The sequence below is a fragment of the Primulina huaijiensis genome, chromosome 9 (genome assembly GCF_012295235.1).
Source record: "Primulina huaijiensis isolate GDHJ02 chromosome 9, ASM1229523v2, whole genome shotgun sequence".
Taxonomy (NCBI): domain Eukaryota; kingdom Viridiplantae; phylum Streptophyta; class Magnoliopsida; order Lamiales; family Gesneriaceae; genus Primulina; species Primulina huaijiensis.
Window position 1 is genome coordinate 13,982,941 of NC_133314.1, and position 21,104 is coordinate 14,004,044.

Below are 21,104 nucleotides of genomic sequence, written 5' to 3' on the forward strand. Positions count from 1 at the left end.
ACCACGAGCCCTGACCCTTCCTACCCCTCTCTGGACCGCAGCCCCCTGTTACAGAAAACGTGCGCAAGAAGGCTTGGGGATAGTCCTAGCTTTCGTGGACTCTTCCCCAGCCTGAACCACGAGTCCTAGCCATGTTAGGACTCTTCCTAGGACCTAGCCACGTCCCAACCGAACCCTCCTCAAGACTTGGTCGAGCCCCTGAGCCCCATGCATCGGAAACGAGGCAACAAGACACTTGCAAGCACACAAACCTTCAAACTCTCGTCCCCTTTTTTTTTCTAAACAAATCCTACGGTTCCAGGTTGTTTTCTCAATTATATTGTCATGTTTTGGCTATAAATCATTCATATATTTAATATGTATTGGCAGCGTATCCGTTGGAAATCAAAACGTTTTTCAAATAAACGTAAAATCGTTGAAACTTTGAAAATTACGCATCCCGCCGTAAAATAATCGAACACCAATATTTTTCATACATAAACAATTAAATCATGCATAATATGATTTTTATGATGTTTGAAAGAGTTTAGAAACGTGCCTTTGCATTTATAACGCTCGAATATACGATCTTCGGCGAGGGTGCGACGTTGGACGACGAAGAACACAAGCTTCTTTCTTTCCCAAATTTTCGAAAATATTGTGAGTGTGTGCAAGGTGTTCTCGGCTATTTTGGAGGCTGAATTCTCAAGTTTTGAAAACCTAAAACAGTTATTTATAATTTAAATAACATATTAATGGGCTTTGATTTTGGGCTTGCAACTTAAGAGTAATTGGGCCTACTTAAATTAATTAAATTTGACCTAATAACATTTAATTAATTAAATAATAAAAGTTTATGAAATTCGTTTCATAAAATAATATTTTTGATCTTTTAAAACTTCTTGTTTGCCCAAAACCGACTTCCCGAGAAAAATCGAGCTCGACTCGTATAATAATCCGAACTCTAACATTTTTAGAAAATTTAAATCATTTTTAAAGCATATTAGGAAGCCTTGCCATTATTTAAATAAAAATATATATTCTTGTCTTGGTCGTCCCCGGTCTCCTTTTCCCTACCTATTATCGAATATTCGGGTAAAATCTTTAAATTCATGAAAACATGTCATATAATCATTTAATCATGCAATTATACATTTAATCATATAATAAATATCATGCTAGCATTTAAAATCAATTAAATAAAACAATTAAGCAATTAAAATAATTTACATGCATGTGGTTTACGTGGACTGATTTTTCGGACGTTACAGTTATACAACATACTTATTTGACTAGTAGAATATATGCACTTTAAAGAAAATATGAACTTAGGAATAATATGGGTAAAAACTCAAGCATGTTATATTTCTGGTATTTTTAAAAACTGAAAAAATAATGTAGGTTTGCTTTGTTTTGGGAGTTATTTTTGCTATTTTGTTTTTAAACAAGTTCATTTTGCTATTGATAGAACAATGTGTGTTCAACCACGACAGTTTAGTTCATATGTATATAAAAATTGAAATCAAACTATACTATATAGGTATCACAAAATTTCAAATCGAACCAAATCATGAATTATTTATAACCAAACCATGAATTTCGATTTAGTCTGACTTTGGTCTGATTTGGATGATTAATTTTACGTTTTGAGTTTTATAGTGAATTAGTGCATAAGATATTGTAATATTGAAAAAGTAGTAATTGAACATTGATAAAATTTGAGTGAATATTTTATTTGATCGTGAACTAGAATGATTGTGAGTAAAATTAAATAAGTTATAATAATTATGCAAGTTAAATAATTTTACAACTCATACAAAAACTAAACTTTTAGGATTGTGATTATGTTTATTTGACCTAAAATCTGTAACAGGTTTTCAATTGTCTAACAAGTCAAGCCGCTCATAACATTATCAGAAGCTCAAGTTGCAGACATCTTCAAAAGAACGTCACTTAGATCTAGCTAGAATAGCTGTTCTAGCCGGACCATTTTATCGATGAAGTATTCAGAGTCAAACCATTCAAACTCTAACTTCACTCCAACCGGTTAGTTACAAGCCGATTAAGACGGATAGTTAAGGCTCGAGCTATTCAATATCATCATATAAAATGTAATGGACAGTATCTTACCAACTCTTGATTTGACAGGAATGTTTCCTAAAATGTCAATAGTCAATCAAATTTTCAGAAGCTAAAATAGCCAAATCCGTAGAAATCAAAGAAACATTAAATAAACATTTATTACAATATATGATGAAGAGAAATTGGCAATACCATGTTGATTGGCAATACCATGTTGTGGAAGACATTATTGATGATCGTTGAAAAAATTTCCTTAACGTTGGGAAATTTGGATACTTATATGCAAATTCAAAACATCGAAGATAACAAGCAAGCATTTTACAATATGCAATATACAAAATTTCGAGCACTTTTATTCTTTCAAATATCAAGCCGCTCATTAGAACATTCCTATATCCTACATAAGATCATAAAATATCAACTTGTGCTACCTTACCAACTCTAGACATTCAAAGTCGTCCGTTGGAAGGCTCACTATTTTCTAGTGAACCAAAAGTTTCTTAAACAACTATAATTTGTTGTGTAAAGTTATAATTAAGAGTTTCGATTTAGGCAGTGATAAGTTCTAATCGAAGTAGCTTTGTACAAAAGTTGTACCAATTAAATTTTAATATTGGATTCCTTCCTAAATGGAAGAAGGGGTCAAAATCGATAAAATCTTGTTCAATGTACTTACTAATTTACTTTTGTCTTCATGTTTATTAGCCGATGTATTATTCGAATATTTGCATTGAATATATACTATATTACTAGTTCAGTCGAACTGTTTCCGTACTGAAATTATTTTTAATGATCCAGTTCAATCTAACCGTTGAAGAAAATACTTTAACATATAAAAACTATTAAAGCCAAATCAAGTTCAGTAAAATATTTTAAAGTGTTTACTCACCCCCTCTAAATATATTTGTTATTCCCAACATCATAGTTTTTTTATTTTTAACATATAAAAAAAAATTAAAAATATAACTGAAACATCCACTACTCTTTTTTCTTTAAAATGTACTAGAATTTTTTTTCTACCATTTCATTCGGCCGAATAAACTAACATATATACAATGGAGAAATCAAGTAAAAAAATTTTATTTTTGAAATTTGAATGAAACGGTTACGTTGTCTACAATACACTTAAAGTGTACTTTACTTTTCTCTCTTTTTTTATTATATATTTTTGATAAGGATGATAACCGCTGCTGCTCTTTCGTGCGTTAGTTTTCGAGTCAATGCAGTAATCAATAAACTAAGCTAGGCAAATAAAAACCATGCTAGATAAACAATGTGCGACATGCCAACATGCTGTGTGCAATAATTGTCCTTGCTTGGTAGAGCGATCGAACTGCGGTGCTAGAGCTGCTGTGTGGTTTAAAAGATTTGAGTTGCATCATTACCACCAGCTATAGCTTTTGGTAAAGCGGCAAGCGCTCGGTTTTACAATTGGTATCAGAGCCAATGTCGCGGGTTCGATTCTCATTGATTGCAAGGAGTGCAATTATTAGGAGGGAGGTTGTTGGGTGCAATAATTGTCCATGCTTGGTAGAGCGATCGAAACGTGGTGCTTGAGCTGCTGTGTGGTTTAAAAAATTTGAGTTGCACCGTTACTATCAGTTATAGCTTTTGGTAAATCGACAAACGCTCGGTCCTACACAACCCCAATAATTATTGATAAGATGAATCGAACTCCAAAATTTAGTCAAACGTCTATATACTCCACCAACACTTCACACATTTTCAAGACCATGTACTTTACTTTCTTCTACTCACATAACATTAGGAAGGTGAGAAGTTTGACAAACACTCATCTTTTTATTAGAAAGAAAAAATTAAAAAGAAGTATTATACCCCACGAAAATATGTAAAAGAGTATTATTTGTTTGACATAATTTTACAACAGCCCAAATGTGTTGATTATATTATATTTATTGTGGGTCTTACGTGCATCAAATTGAGATAATAATATAAAAATAAAGAATAAATGGGACACCGAAATTTACGTGGAAAACCTTCGAAAATTATTAGGATAAAAACCACAGACAAGATGAAAAGAAATCTACTATAATATTTTATGGTGTACAATTACTCACTGTATTTTCAAAGATAACACACTCTCTTAATAGGAGAGAACAAACACCTCATAAATATTATAAAACTAAACACAGATGATAAAAAGAACTCGATGAAAGGATACATTACAATGAGAGGAGATAACTCTATTTATAGAACTGTAGAGCTGCCCTATTACTGTGAAATTCATTTTCATTAGTGAAAACATGTTCCCTTCGTTTGCAAACAATTGTTGAACTCTCCACTCTGGTTTTTGACATTTATCAAAAGTAAAAATAACAAGACCTTTAAATTTTATGGAAAACTATCATAATATTCACCGTTGAAAAATTAATTACTATATAAGATTCACATCTTAAACTGAAAATTAAATTAGGTCAAAATCTAGGTCGATTATTACATAAAAAATTTAATCGCTACAATTAATTTCCAGTGGAGTTGACTAGAGTTGGTTCTTCGACACGCGCTGTAGCCTTCCGTGAAACGCGCTTTGACCTCCCTGCATCTTCCGCCAAGCTTCACGGAGGAAGGAAAATCTAATGTAGTACAGAGCTGGGTGATTATGTCAATTTTCAATAAATTTTATCCCACTTGATTATAATTTTTTTTGGGCTTTTTACGAACTGATCAGATGTCCACTAGTCTGCGCAAGCATTAGAGGATTTTTTTTTTTTCTGATTAAATTCTGGGCTGCTGAATATTGACATTTTGTTTATGTCCTTTGTTGTATCCCCCCAACATATGTATATACATTTAGCAAAACTTAGTGATTTTTCATTCTTTGTTGAGTTAGATGGTGAAAGGATCTTCTTTTTGGTTTTTTTCTCATGATCCCAGAAAATCAAATGCAAGTAGACAACAATCCGATGGCTCCGGCATACGTAAGATTTGTAGGTTCATGATTAAAATAATTAATTATGGTGACAAGGGTCCTCTTGTTCTTGTTTAATCTTGTGTCATAATGGGAGGGAGATTGGTACACTTGACTTTATGATCAATGTGTTGGTCTACTTAACGAAGCTTCCGGTGCAGTTTCTAGTAAATTGTGCCGTTCAAAGTTCCTATTTAAGAGGTCGTTGGAAGTTCTGTGCCACCTGTTTTAATTACTTTACTGAATTGTTTCTGTCACTTTAAAACTGCTCAAGTTTTTGCATTTGATGGCACCGAAACGACAGATTGAGGAGTGTTGTGAGTTTTAGAATGGTGGGTTTAAACGCAGGCAAATCCTCGCGAAGTGGGTGAGCTAGTACTTGATGCATTTGATAGTTTTCCTGTTTCATATACGATTTTGTTGATTTTCTTGATGTCTTGTTCTTTTGCAATGCACTCGAAGAAGCAGACAACGCGAAGGTTACGGGATATTTTACAGCTATCTTGGAACCCATGATAAGCAAATGCGTATGATGTTTCTTTTCTCTTCAGAATGGTGGGTTTAAAAATCATATACATTTAAATAAAATAAGCAGTGCAACAAATCTTAACTGCAAATATGTATATTACAAGATTCTTCTTCATTCCACAGTTATTTCAGTCACCTCAAACATATTCAATTCCTTGGGTCTCTTGTAACTTTTCAAGAAGAGTGAGCTGCAAACAACACTAACTGAAGATGCGGCCATTGCTGCTCCAGCGATCCATGGAGGTAACCGCAGTCCGATGGCCGGGAGTAGAGCTCCGGCAGCTATGGGGATAGCAAGCACGTTGTACCCGAATGCCCACAAGTAGTTGAGGCGGATTCTAGAGAAGGTTTTTCTTGAAAGGTCTATAGCAGTCACAACATCCTCCAGATTGCTTCTCATGAGAACAATGTCGGCTGCCTCAATGGCAATGTCGGTGCCTGCACCGATAGCTATTCCAACATCTGCAGCTACGAGCGCCGGTGAGTCGTTGATCCCGTCTCCCACCATTGCTACAATTTTACCTGCTGCCTGCGTATTGCATTGAATAGAAGAAATATAGTTAAATTAAACTGCAATACAACACGAGATTTTACATGGTTCGACGAAGAAGATCTACACTGATGACGAGACCATAGTCGACTACTGACATCTTAGGATAAAGATGGTAGGAAATGTATCACAATTTAGTCATAGGAAGCAGTATTTTAACTGGTGTAAATACAAGTAAATCAAACTATTGGAGTTTTTGTTCCTAGGCCAAACAATAGAGTGTGTAGAGTTAATTTATATGTGCCAATACTACGAGACTATACAGAAATCAACGTAATGTTCCTACCTGTAGTTCTTTCACTTTCTCAGCTTTATGCTCTGGTTTGGCTTCTGCAGCAACTGTATCGATCCCGACGTCTTTCGCAATCGCAGAAGCAGTTCCCCAGTTGTCACCGGTCACCATTATACTACTCACATTCATCGACTTGAGAATCGCAACAACTTCACTTGCCCCAGGTTTCAACGGATCCGATATGGCAAGAATCCCCTCCAGTTCCCTGTCAATACACACAAGAACTCCAGTTTGAGCTAATCTTTCTATTTCAGCTAGTATTTCCACAGCATCAACTCGAATAGCAACATCCTTATCCAACATTAAGTTCTTATTCCCCACAAGAACTCGTTTGCTGTTCACGAACGCCTCAACACCGTAGCCAGTGATTGACTTAAAATCCTTGGCTTCAGGCCAAACGTGATTTTCTCCATCTCCCTTCAACTTTTTGACATGCTCCACGATCGCTTTTGCTAATGGATGTTCGCTGTTTACCTGATGAATGGAAGAAACAATGAACAAATGGACATGTTTTACAAAATTTTGAAGGGTGTAACCAAGAAGTAATACCTCAGCAGCAGCAACCAGCTCAAGAAATTCATTCAGATTCATACCATTCAAGAGCTTTATGTCAACAACAACCGGTTTCCCCAGAGTGAGAGTTCCTGTCTTGTCGAAAATGATGCAATTCACCTATATTTTTGACAAGCTTGCACAAGTCATATAAACAAGTCATCGCACTTGGTATATTGAGCCGTAATAACCTCGGCTAGATTGTATGAAAATTTAAAAACTTCATTATTTCTACCTTATGAGTGATTTCTAATGCATTTCCGCCTTTAATTAGAACACCTTGAGAGGCACCTACTCCAGTGCCCACCATTACAGCTGTTGGAGTAGCCAACCCCAGTGCACAAGGACAAGCTATGACCATCACAGAAATGCCAAACTGAAATGCAAGCTCGAAGCTATCCATGGAAGATGGAATCCAAGATTTAGGATAGCTGTTCAGTTTTCCAGCTAAAAACCAGGCAAACCAAGTTGAAAATGAAAGAACTATAACCTGCAAATCGCACAGGAACATTCAACTTTAATGTGCGAGCAACAAATAGAACCAATGAGGGGAGAGTACGATGATCACTCCCTCTAGTAAAAATGCATGGTCAGCAATACAGTAACTAGAATGGATAAAGTGGTTTTTTACATACCAAAGGAACGAAGAATTTGGATACATGATCAGCAAGTTTTTGAACCGGTGCTTTGTCCATTTGCCCTGATTCGACTAATTGAACAATTTGAGCAAGAGCACTTTGTGATCCAACTTTGGTTGCCTTAACGTGCAACACCCCATTTGCATTCACAGTTCCTCCAATCACCATATCACCCTTCCTTTTGGCCGCTGGCTTCGATTCCCCAGTTATCATACTCTCATTCACGTAACTTTCACCCCATACTACAACACCATCACAGGCTATTTTCGCTCCGGGGATAATCTTCACCACATCATTTTTTTGTACTAACTGGCCCTCTATTTCTTGCTCTTTCAACACATTTCCTTTGCTGTCAAGGGTTAAGAGTGTTGCTGTTTCTGGAGCCAAATCCATGAGCTTTGCTATGGCTTCCGATGTCTTCCCCTTCGCCAAAACCTCAAGATATTTTCCAAGAAGAATAAATGTGATGAGTAATGCACTAGTCTCAAAAAAATCGGATGACTCAAAGTTTTGAGAAGTCAAGTCTCTCAACACTGAGTAAACGGAATAAAAATAGGCCGCGTTCGTTCCCAAGGCAATCAGAACATCCATATTTGCTGAACCATGGCGCAATGCTTTGTAAGCGCCAATATAAAATCGTCTGCCAATGACGAACTGAACAGGAGTAGACAAAATCCACTTCAAAATCGCACCAATGCTAAGCATGTTCACTAATTTGGCATCAAGTTTTCGACTAATACTAGGGATATACATAAAAACCATTGACAATAAAAAAAGGGGAATCGCAAAAACCAAGCTCCACAGAAAAGATTTGTAGTATTTCCTGATTTCTTCCACTCGATGGCCTTCTCTTCCATCCCTTTCTGGATATATCATAGCCTTAAAACTTCCCTTATCAATTGATTCGATGACTTGGATAAAGTCTCTAGGGCCTGCCATATCTGGTTTGTAAGAAATCGATAATTTTCTGAGGCCTGGATCAAAGTTCAGTTCTTGAACTCCTGGAAGTGCTTGAACTGAGTTTCTAAGAATTTTCATGGAATGTTCGGAGTGAGCACCATCAACTTGCAGTTGAATTTGACATACGTCTTCCCCTGTGCTAATGACAACAGCATGAAATCCAAATTCTGATACTGCTTCCAATACCTGAGTGTGGGAAAAAAAATTCGGATCATAATGAACTTCAACCTCTTCTGTTGCTGTAGCAACTCTTGTCATTTGTACACCATTTACAGCTTGCAGAATGAATTCAATAGTTGTGGAACAAGATGTGCATGTCAACCCCGTTACATGAATACGACATATTTGGATGGACTTTTCATTTATCTTTTCTGTAATCAAAGTGGATTGAAAGCCTGCATCTTCTATTGCCTCGCGGATCTTCTCCTCCTAAAATTTGGAAGGCAACTACTATAAGCACTCTTCACAAAAATGATGTCTAAAATATTTGCTGTAAATGTTGTGGAGTTGACATATTGTCATGTCTAGAATTGGCATTATTGGCAATTGATGCAACTTAAACTAGAGATACTTCACCCAAGACTTTGATTAAGATTCTGATTTGAATGATGGGGATGTGAGATATAAGCCACAGGACAAAAAAGTGAAATGGAATTTTTCTGCCAAGCAACTAAGACACTCAAGTCAGGATTATCAATGAAGCAAGAAATTGAAAGGTTTATCTTTTAACTTTATTGTACGTGAATAGTTATAGGCGAAAGAAATTCAAGATATACAACCATTGATAACGTGAAAACGATATGATCAAGTGAGCCGACCATGCCTCTAATATATACCGAAATGGACTTTCGAAGATCCTCAAAGATTACGTCGATTTTGGATATCGAACAGACGCCATAAAATCCAAAATGGACTCCATGTAATCTAACTAGGATGGACTTTAAATTTTGAGTAGATGGGAAAGTAGAGACTAATAGCAAAAGAATATGCATTCATGAACTATGGTACTGAAATGAGGAATCTTTTTCACTAATTGTGATTCTAAAGTACATGAGAACTTCGCTAGCCATGTGTGGATGATATGACTTTGAGATATAGCATTTCTTCATGGATATGTGAGGAAGAAATTTATATTGCACACCTGAGAGTTTTATATCAGATTTGCATGCTTTAAATATTTAATTACGAACAAGTAAGATCGTACAACAATTGAAACACTACAAAAATATCAATTATTGCATCTCAATCAAGTAGAAACTAACATAAAATACTAGAGTAGGTCTCTTGTGAGCTGGTTATTTTTGAGACGGGTCAATCCTACCGATATTCACAATAAAAGTAATACTCTTAGTATAAAAAGTAATGTTTTTTCATGGATGAATCAAATAAGAGATCCGTCTCACAAAATACGACTCGTGAGACCGTCTCAGACAAGTTTTTGCCAAAATACTATGACCCAATAACATATATCCCATCTCTAAAACGGCCAAACTTCTGAAAATTGGCATTATACCAAGTGCTTGAAGATATTTAATTATTATATATTTATCTTAACAATATCTGGTAGTGGTGAAATTTTTGCAAAAGTAAAATGCTTTCCGTTGCATAATTATTAAGGTAATGTTCATATTGGCCACTCGACATCACAGATTTCACGACCCTAAAGAATATATTTTTCTACGAACGATTTTTTCCACCCAAGAATCTCGATGCCAAAGCGCATCTTTTAAAGAAAAGATAGAGTATAATTAGTAAATTATTATATACTTTATTAAAGTTGAAAATGTAATCAAATGGTCATTATCTACTCCACTATATTGTTGGAATCATAGTACTCCTCCATATAATAAATAATTTTTCATTTTTCTAAACAATTTTTTATGTAATTTGATAGATTCTTTTCCAATTTTTTTAATTTTATTTTTATTTTTAATATCTATATTCTGTTAATTTAACGGGCCAAATACTTTTGTGTTTTATTAAAGATCTAAGACTTTTGTTGTTTAATAAGAGTAATTTTGCTAAAAAAAATGGTGAAACCTCTGAAATTCTCAGGCTTCATAAATAACTAATAGTGCTTGATCGGCACACAATAAACTATTTTGATGTGAAATAAATATGTAGAGATTATATCAAAACTAAAAATTTAGAGAATTCTTTAAATAAAATTTTGTATACTAATTATATTAAATATTTAAATATGATAATTTTAGCTATTTTTGAATTTATGATGTTCTTTTAACAAATTTTTGTACTTGGAATAATCTGATAATTTAAATTTAGATAAAACTGAAACAAATCTTACCGTTAAATTTGGATAATATTTTTAATTATTTTTTTTAATATTACTCGTTTTGCCATTTCGTTGATGAAAAAGTAATATTTTATGAGACCGGGCTTTGGCCTCTCCCTGTAAGTGGCTCAAGTTCGAGCACTCTCCACCCCATAGTTTAGGAAATTAAAAAAAAAAAGTACTATTTGATACTTCATTCTCGGACTTATATCCGTATCAATTTGAAATCTAATTGAACCTAAAATCATGCTTCGAAAAATATTAAATGTTTTGAAATTTAATTGGCATGTATTAAGCATGACTTCTGGTTCCTATTTTGAGCATATATTGAATTCAAATCAAATAAAAGTCCCATTAACGACTAACCTGGTAAGAAATTGCTTTAATTTTAATATGTTAAAATACACAAAATATATAGATATTAATATTCTATAAAATATATAGGAACTTCAATGATTGATCAAGCTCGTGCATGAAAGGGTTACATTATTTTGCATCCTAAATCCTTAAAACAATAACCAGAAATAAAAATGTACATTATAGAAAATTATTTTTTTCAATACCCATTATTAAAAATTATTTTGGTATTGTATGCTTGTTTTGTTCGATTTTGTGTCTTATGTTGATGAATTTCAGTCTTAATTCATTATCTTAACTTTTTCGCAATTTTAGTTTTCTTTCTGGCTTGGCACTCGTGTGGTGCTAACATGACCCTAACGTGTATAGTGACACATCAGCCCTCTCAATTAAAAAAATATTAAAATGACCAAAAACTAAGACTAAATTTTATAACATAGATAGACACTAAAATTATAGAGAAGCAAACATAGTCAACCAAAATTTCAATTTTCCCTAAAAATTTCTATGTCAAATCCAAAAATTTTACTATATTGACGACTTACATTGACAAGATTAGAGTAGAAAGTGACTTGTGCCCGGTTGTTCAGAACGTCAACCACCGCCTCCTTGATTCCCGGAAGGCGTTTGACTGCCTTCTCCACCGAGCCAGCGCAGGCGGAGCACGTCATTCCGGTGACCGAAAATAGGGCTATTTTCTGCAATCCTTTTCCTTTCTCCTCCGGTGGAAAGCTGGCTTCTTTAGAATATATTGGCAACAATGAATCCTCGGTACGGCTCGCCGTGCATGGCCGCTTTGCTGCCATTGGGATTCTGTGCAAGGATTATTTTCGTGTATGTTTTTGTGTATATATACACACAGAGTGCGTTCCTGCTTTGCGAGGCGCTGCTTTTTAAAAGCATGGGGGCAGGATGATATCTAAAATCCTACTTTTATAGTACATTCATATGAATAGTTCGTGGCGAAGAAAAATACTTTAAAACCCACACACAAAATAATAAGATAATATGTGTTTATGCTGCATGATTAAGATTCTCAATGAAAAGTCAGATGCTTTTCTCTAATTGGTAAACTTGATAAAGAAAATAAGATTTTATTTAGATGCTAGCTAGAAAAATATATGAATATCTTTTTATATGGGTTTTATTCAAGTGAAATATAATTTTAATGTTGGAGAATATCATATGAAAACTCAGAATCCATCATGAAATATCATCAATAATTTAACAAATAAACTGTAACGGAAGTATACTTGAAACCATAATTCTTGATCAGTTAGAACGAGTTGTTGATCTTCCTGATCTACACGTTCTTCCTTTGAAAAGCCCTTCAGTTTCTCCGTGCATCTAAATCTCAAAATGGGATTCTGAGATACAGAACATTATAATGCGCGATCTGAGACCATAACTATTATATATATTATTTTGATAATTATTTTGTGATATTTCTACTTTAACTCATCATAAAAACAAAATTACATTTTTGTCTCTATATATTAAAGGATTACAACCTATTAGGTACATTAAAAACCATCAACCAAAATTTTTTTCGATCAATTTAATTGGGCTTAAAGCTTAATAGAAAACTGACAACACATAATTATTCACATATAAGCTCATACAACATAAAATTGATATAACAGACTCCTACTTGGGGTATATATGAAAGATCAAAGCATTCTTGGCTACACTTATACTAACTAGACTCATCAATAGTTACACATGTCAAAAAAATTGAATTACATGAATTTTGATGTGAATGTGTAGCATTGAAATTTCATGCAATGTGATCATAATATGCCTATTTACAACTAGTCTTCCTTAAATTTTATTGAGATCAAACTTTAGCATTAATCATAATGTGAATAAACTGAAATTTATTTCCATAGAAAATAACTTTAAATAACCATAACTGAAAATGTCTATAACTAAAAAACATAAAAATAACAAAATCCCACCAAAACCGAATATATGAACTTGACATAACACTCATAAAAGTAGTGTGCACATTAAATATTTTGGTGATAGTCCCTTTGTAAGTAGATCTGCAATCAAGAAGTTTGCACCGATATTCTCAATAGTCAACTGGTCATTCAGAAATATTTCTTTAACAATCAAGAAATTGATGTCAATATATTTGGACTTCGTCGAGCTCTATTGTTATTGAAATATAAAATCGTTGATTTTTTGTCACGATGTAACTTTATTGGTCTTTCAAGACCATTTACAATGCGCAGTCTCGTGACAAAATTTCGCATCCATATCCCATGATTGAATATCTCATAACATGCTATAAATTCAGCCGCCATGATGGAAGAGCTTATAAGTGACTGATTAGTACTCTTCCAAGAAATGACACATCCACCAAGGAAATAGATATAGCCTGGCGTGGATTTCATACTATTTTGGCATCCATCAAAATTGGAGTCAGTATATGTCACGCCCCGAAACTCGGGATTTGACACCGGCGTTGTTTAACAATCACACAATTGAAACAACCAGCCTCGTAGCATAGTATAAATCGAAAACCAGTTTATTATTCATAACTCCTCAAAAAAAACAACTGTCTTTACAACTGAAATAAAATAAATTTGCGGAAACGTCTAATCTAAAATTTTAAATTTGCTAAAATTCGAAAATTCCTACTACCAAAATCTCGAAAATTAAATTAAATCACCAGCCCCAAAACTGTTCAGATTCTTCTTCCTCTACCTGTTCTTCGGATTTATCTGGGAAAGGTTTGTAAGGGGTGAGTATTTTGGGAATACTCAGTAAATGGGGGAATTATCGAACACCACATAACAAATTCCATATTTTCGAAATAACATATATTGATAGCATGCTTTTCATAACTTTTAACACTGCAATTTTTCACCTTTCATGGTTTACTGACGTCAGTCCCTAAGTTTTAATCCTCTAAGGGGGCGAGGCCGTAAAACAGTTCTATCCCACTGTTAAGGGCCATATGTTGGAATTCCACCCATTTTCAGGGAATCCTCACAGTGTCTCACAAAAACGTAACAAGATTTAAAAAAACGTAGACGGTGTTCGACCGCATTTTTTTTTTTCGAAAACAAAAAAAACGCATAACCGAAATTTAAGAATTTAAAACAAGCCCACTTACCTTAAATTCTTGATGCAAAAATTACGTGAATAATTGGGGTTGCTTGCACAGGAATTTTCGAAAATTCCTCTTCAACGGCTGGACGGCGGCAGCGCTTCGCTGTGCTCGAAAATCCTAAGGAGACTAGGGGACAAATTTTCGAAATTTTTGTGTGTTTCTAAGGTGTAGTTTTTCGAAAATAGGGCCCTCCTATTTATAGGAGTTGGCTGCTATCGTGATAGTGCGTTTGAACTGTGAATCAAATCTAGAATCACGATATATCCGTGATCTGGTAGATATTCGAAATCTCCTTCTTCCTTCCCCATCTAATTTTCGAAAATCTCATGGTGTATATTGCTAGATTTCGAATTCTATTATCTCTTATTTGATCTTTTATCCCGGTATCTCAATATCAACCTAAATCTTAGACATTTATCTGCTTATTTTCAAAATTCCTTCTTTAATTCCTTAGATTGAGATAAATTTATTCCTACCAAAATTTCAAGTTTAAAAATAGATGATATTATCTTAATCTCGAGCTTTATAATTCTGTACACGATAAAATTATCTACACAATTATCTACTCAACTTAGATAACCTTAAAACAAATCTTATATTCTGAATGATTTAAATATTAATATCCAAGATTACACCATCAAATTATTAACCTGATATTAAACTGATATGATCACGATATTACAAAATCCCGGGTTTTACATCCCTCCCTCCTTATGGGAAGTTTCGTCCTCGAAACTTGGGTTGGCTTGGTCTATGAAGAGGTACGGGTATTGGTCCCTCATCCTTTCTTCTAGCTCCCATGTGGCTTCTCTTTCCGTGTGGTTAGACCATTGCACCTTGACGTAAGGAATGATTCGTCGTCTTAGTACTTGATCCTTGGTGTCCACAATTCTAATGGGAACTTCTTCGTATTTCAGCCCTTCTCCCAAGTTACTTTCGATCATGAGTGGTTCTGCTTCCAACACGTGACTTGGGTCCGAGATGTATTTCCGTAGTTGAGACACGTGGAACACGTTGTGTATTCTAGACATGTTTGGTGGCAGTGCCAATCTGTATGCTAGCGTGCCCACTTTTTCCAAAATTTCAAAGGGTCCCACATAACGAGGGTTCAGCTTCCTAGCTTTACTGAATCGGACCACTCCTTTCATAGGCGAGACTTTTACGTAGGCCTTCTCGCCAATATTGAATTCCACTGGCCTTCTTTTCAGGTCTGCCCAACTCTTTTGTCGATCTTGAGCTGCCTTGAGTTTCTCTCGGACTACTGTAACCTTGTCTATTGTTGTCTGTATGAGTTCGGGTCCTACTATTACTTTTTCTCCCACTTCATCCCAATATAATGGTGATCGGCATTTCCTCCCATACAGGGCTTCATATGGAGCCATCCCAATACTGCTGTGATAGCTGTTATTATAAGCAAACTCGATTAATGGTAGGTGATTGCTCCAATTGCTACTGAATTCTAGAGCGCAGGCTCGCAGCATATCTTCCAAAGTTTGAATGGTCCTCTCGGTTTGGCCATCGGTTTGTGGATGATAGGCCGTACTAAGTGTCACTTTTGTTCCCATGGCTCCTTGGAAGCTCTTCCAAAATCGTGAGACGAATCTTGGGTCTCTGTCAGACAGGATGCTCACTGGTACTCCATGAAGTCGTACAATATTATCCATATACAGTGTGGCCAACTTGTCCAGATTGTAGTTCATACAGACGGGTAGGAAGTGTGCGGATTTTGTAAGTCTATCTACGATTACCCATATTCCGTTCTGCCCTTGCCTTGACTTTGGTAACCCTACCACAAAGTCCATGGAGATATGTTCCCATTTCCATTCAGGTATTTCCAGGGGTTGCAATAATCCTCCAGGTCGTTGGTGCTCTGCTTTGACCTGTTGACACACTTGGCATTTAGCGACAAATTCTGCCACGTCTCTTTTCATTCCATTCCACCAAAAATTGCTCTTAAGATCTCTGTACATTTTTGTACTCCCTGGGTGGACTGAAAATTTGGACTTGTGTGCTTCTGACAGTATTTCTTGGCGAAGGTTATCGCTGTCTGGTACACACAGTCGTCCTTTCATCCATAAGACTCCTCTGTCATCGATTTGTAGATCTTGAGACTTCCCACTTTCAACTTGTCCCTTGAGTTTTGTTAGCTCAGGGTCTCGGTCCTGGTTTAACTTTACAGTCTCTTGCAGACATGGCCTCGCGGAGAGTGAGGCCAGGGTGATCTTGCTCTCGTTTTTCCGACTCAGAGCATCGGCCACCTTGTTTGCTTTACCCGGGTGGTAACTGATAGTCAGATCGTAATCCTTCAGAAGTTCGATCCACCGTCTTTGCCTCATGTTAAGTTCCTTTTGGGTGAATAGGTATTTAAGGCTCTGGTGATCTGTGAAAATTTCGCACTTGGCGCCATAGAGATAGTGTCTCCATATTTTTAAGGCAAACACGACTGCTGCTAGCTCCAGATCATGCGTAGGGTAGTTTTGCTCGTGCTGTTTCAACTGCCTCGATGCATAGGCGATCACTCTTCCCTCTTGCATGAGCACGCATCCCAGACCTTCCTTGGATGCGTCACTGTAGATGGTGAATTCTTTATCTTCTGTGGGTAAGATTAGTACTGGCGTGGATGCGAGCTTTTCTTTTAGTGTCTGAAAACTTTTCTCGCAACCTTCGTCCCAGACGAACTTGGAATTCTTCTGAGTGAGTTTCGTCAGTGGTATGGCGATCGAAGAAAAACCTTCGACGAACTTCCTGTAATAACCTGCTAGTCCAAGAAAGCTCCTGATGTCGGTGGCGTTCTTAGGTTTCGGCCACTCTGTAATTGCCTCGACTTTCCTGGGATCCACTGATACTCCTGCTTCAGAGATTACGTGTCCTAAGAAGGATACACTCTTTAGCCAGAACTCACATTTCTTAAACTTAGCATAGAGCTCCTTTTCTCTCAAAGTCTGAAGTGCAATGCGCAGATGCTCTTCGTGATCTCGCTCGTTGGAAGAGTAGACGAGAATGTCGTCAATAAATACTACTATGAACTGATCCAGGAATGGTTTGAAAACTCTGTTCATTAGGTCCATGAAGGCTGCAGGTGCGTTGGTCAGCCCGAAAGGCATCACTGTGAACTCATAATGTCCATATCTTGTCCGAAAAGCTGTTTTGTGGATATCTTCCGCCCTGACCTTCAGTTGGTGGTATCCCGTCCTCAGATCCAGTTTCGAAAAGACTGCGGCTCCTTTAAGCTGATCAAATAGGTCGTCAATCCTCGGGAGGGGGTACTTGTTCTTGACAGTGATCTTGTTTAGTTCTCTATAGTCGATGCACAACCTCATACTCCCATCTTTCTTCTTTACAAAAAGTACTGGTGCTCCCCATGGGGAAACACTAGGTCGAATTTGCTTTTTGTCCAGCAATTCTTGGAGTTGCTCTTTTAGCTCCTTGAGTTCAGCTGGCGCCATCCTGTAAGGTGCTTTAGAAATTGGAGCTGCACCAGGAACTAGATTGATTTCGAACTCCACTTCGCGGTCCGGGACTATCCCTGGGAGTTCTTCTGGAAAAACATCCGGGAACTCACATACTATTGGGATGTCTTCTATCTTTAGTTCGGCCTCTCCTTGCACTTCGCTAACCATTGCTAGGTAGATATCTTCTCCGGATTTCATTGCCTTCCATGCTTGGGAAGCGGAAAGGAGTGATTTCCGTTCCTTGGATTTACCATGATACACGATCTCTTCCTGATTCGGGGTTCGGAGTTTAACTCTCTTCCCTTTACAGTCCACTATTGCATTGTTTTTGGCTAACCAATCCATCCCTAGGATGATGTCGAAGTCGGCCATGACTATTTGTATTAAGTCTGTGCTGAATTTCTGATTACCGATACTGATCAAACAGTTTCTGTGGATCTCGTGAGTTTCGATGGCCTTATTTGTAGGTGTGGCTATTCGAAAAGGTTCGGCTAATAATTCGGGCTTAAGTCCTAGTTTCTTAGCGAGTCTCTTAGATACAAATGAATGCGTGGCACCACAATCAAATAACGCATAAGCAGGCACTTTTTGAATAAGAATGGTACCTGACACGACTTCAGTGGCGTCGTCGGCCTCTTCTTGAGTCATAGCAAAGACCCTGGCATTAGGCTTGCCTTCTTTTGGCTTGTTAGGGTTAGCTCCTGTATTTGGCCCTGTTCCCTTGTTGGGCCCGGCTGCTTGGTTGGCGGCAGTAGGACATTCGGCAATTCGGTGTCCCGCTTTCCCACATCCGAAGCATACTCCACTGTTTCTTCGGCATTCTCCCAGGTGTCGTAAGTGACAAGTTGGGCAAGGCTTAATATCCTGGTAGTTTGAGGTAGGCGAAGGTCCTTTTGATGGTCCACCGGACTGGTTAGGCTTCTTGAAAGTCTGATTACTGCGTGAGGGCTGATTATTCATGGGCCTTTTGTTCTTAAATTCCTTCTCTCTGCGCTGGATGTCAGTTTCGGCTCGGATAGCTGCACCCATTAGATCTGAAAAATTAGCGGGTTGGTAGACTGCTAGGGCTGATTGGATCCTGCTGTTCAATCCCTTTTTAAAACGGTGCAGTTTCAAAACTTCGTCCGCCATGATTACCGGAGCATAAGATCCAAGGGCATTAAACTGGGAAGTGTATTCCACGACTGACATATCCGGAGTTTGAGTGAAGTTTTCAAACTCACTCAGTTTCTGCAGTCTGACCTCGGCTGGATAATACTGTTTCAGAAAGGCTTCTCGAAATCGCTGCCAAGTCATTGGTCCTGCAGCTGTCATGGCTGGTGAAATTGCTTCCCACCATTTTCCTGCTTTATCTTCTAGGAACGGCACAGTCACGTCCACTTTCAGTGCTTCGGGAACTTCCAATAGTCGCAGCTGCGTCTCTACACTTTTTAGCCAGCTCTGGCTAACTTCAGGGTCAGCAGCTCCACTGAAAGTTGGACATCTATTTTTGCGGAGTGACTCATAGTGGAACTTGATTCCATTTGGTGGTGGAGGTGGTGGTGGCTGATTGACGTTCTGATTTCCCAACCCTTGCAGTGTTGTCGCTACAATGGTGGCTATGGCCATAAGATCAGCTCGGCTTAAGTTGACTGCAGGCGGGGGTCCATTTCCCTGTCCATCCTCCTGTCTACCTTCACGGTCGGTATTAGCGTAACGCGGGTTGCGGTTCTGTCTCGGGGGTCTGCCGGCCATTTCCTACAATCGTATCGCAAGTTCTAAGAATTTGTACGAGTAAAGTTCATACAATAGATTGTGCTGAAATAAATTGAAATCAATGAATCAAATAAAACAAATTTTTATTGATTTCTCAAAAGAACTAAAATGAACATGACCAATCTAAAAGAATTAAAAGTCGTACTGAATAAAATAGCAACAACGGAAAAGTAAAATAAACTCCTAGAACAAAATCACTAAGACATCCTAGCCTAATCCTCTATCTCTCCATCCCCAATGGCTGCTATAGGCTCCTCAATCTCTATCGGCTCTTCCTCTTCCGGTTCTTCCTCCGGCTCTACTTCCTGAAGTAGCTCTACCATATGAGTGAGATGGGCATTCTCTGCATTAAGCTGGGCCACTTGTGTCTTCCATCCCTGAACGTCTGCCTCTGCCTCGTCCAACATATCAATGGTAAGCTGGTGGCGCAGTTCGTAATCCCTCTTATTCTGCTTGATCTTGTTTTTCAGTACCTCACCCTGTTGAGCCAGATGATGGTTCACCTTCGAAATGCTGTTTATAGCCTCACTTAAATTCTCCAGTCTCTTCTTGCTCCTGGCATTTTGCTGTTTTTCTTCTTCTAGTTCCTTTCGGTATCGGTCGATGTCTTCATGCAGCTTTCTTTCTCGATGCAAGCCGTGTTCTATGCCATCCCTCAAATCCATGTTATCTCCTCTTACCAATTCTCCCTGGTAGATAGCGTTGTTAAGTTGGGTTCGTATTACCTCCTTCTCTGTGGCTAAGGTCGCATTCTCCCGTCTTCTCTCACCTAGTCTGGCTCTAAGGCGCTTTATCAGGCGCGACTGATTATCAATGGCTAGCTGCTTCATGTGGATTGCAGCTTGGGCACGAGTACGGAATTGAGGAGACATTTCCTGGAAAAGAAAAGAAAATGCTCAAAATATCATAAATATGATAAAATATCAGGATAGAGTAAAGTACTGAAAATTAAAAGTTTCTCCGTAAATTCCCAAAATGGAAGTTTTAAGATAGACATATGGATTCGAAGAGTATATCGAGAGGATTTCAGATCAGTTGACGGAACCGAATTAGGAGTTTCCTACGAAAAAATCGAAGGACGTATGTTGGCGGGTTGACTCGCTGACTCGGCCGAGTTGACTCGCCGGGTTGACTCGCCGGAGTATGGTCGGAGCAAACGAGTAGGACGGCGACGGGGTGAGGGTCACGGAACCGGTGTTTGCACGGCCAGAATCGGTCGGAAAACTACTTAATTTGGCCGGAACTCGCTCAAAATCGGCGGACTCACTTGAATTTGGGCGTTTCTGATCGGTTAATCCGATCATGAAATTGATTGGTGGTACAAGTTACCCATGCATCGTATATTGTTTGAGTAAATTTAATTGAAAATCGGTGTAGGATTGGTAGGGTAATTGGACGAAATACTTTTCGGGTTAGGGTTCATGTGCCAATTTCGTAGATCTGAAATTCCGGTCTCACACGAACACGAAATCTAAAATTGTTTGAGGGCTTTTCTTCATCTCATCGAGGCGGTTCGGGAACTGGTCGCCGATCGAAGAAAGGTCACCGGAGACGGCCGGAATCGGAGGAAACGCGGCGCGCGCGTAAGGCCCTGTTTGGCCGATTTTTTCCGAAAT

The 21,104-nt window shown here is 37.6% G+C and overlaps 2 protein-coding genes across 3 annotated transcripts; both read right to left on the bottom strand.

Annotated features, from left to right (window-relative positions):
* Window positions 1-5,503: 5,503 nt before the first annotated feature.
* On the bottom strand, window positions 5,504-12,060 carry LOC140984348 (probable copper-transporting ATPase HMA5). Of its 2 annotated transcripts, none has more exons than XM_073451696.1 (6): window positions 11,706-12,060; window positions 7,572-8,939; window positions 7,148-7,402; window positions 6,910-7,032; window positions 6,355-6,834; window positions 5,504-6,047 (listed from the first exon to the last, which is right to left on the bottom strand). In XM_073451696.1, the coding sequence occupies exons 1-6, from the start codon at window positions 11,964-11,966 to the stop codon at window positions 5,631-5,633; spliced, it is 2,904 nt and encodes a 967-aa protein (XP_073307797.1). In that variant the 5' UTR covers window positions 11,967-12,060; the 3' UTR covers window positions 5,504-5,630. The 2 variants fall into 2 exon arrangements, with proteins under 2 accessions (XP_073307797.1, XP_073307795.1); XM_073451694.1 differs by having other exon boundaries at window positions 7,548-8,939.
* A 2,589-nt stretch (window positions 12,061-14,649) lies between these two features.
* LOC140983889 (uncharacterized) lies at window positions 14,650-19,467 on the bottom strand. The gene is made up of 2 exons (XM_073451043.1): window positions 16,778-19,467; window positions 14,650-15,730 (listed from the first exon to the last, which is right to left on the bottom strand). Exons 1-2 carry the CDS (start codon window positions 19,465-19,467, stop codon window positions 14,977-14,979), a joined length of 3,444 nt encoding a protein of 1,147 aa, XP_073307144.1. The 3' UTR covers window positions 14,650-14,976.
* Between the last annotated feature and the right edge of the window lie 1,637 nt (window positions 19,468-21,104).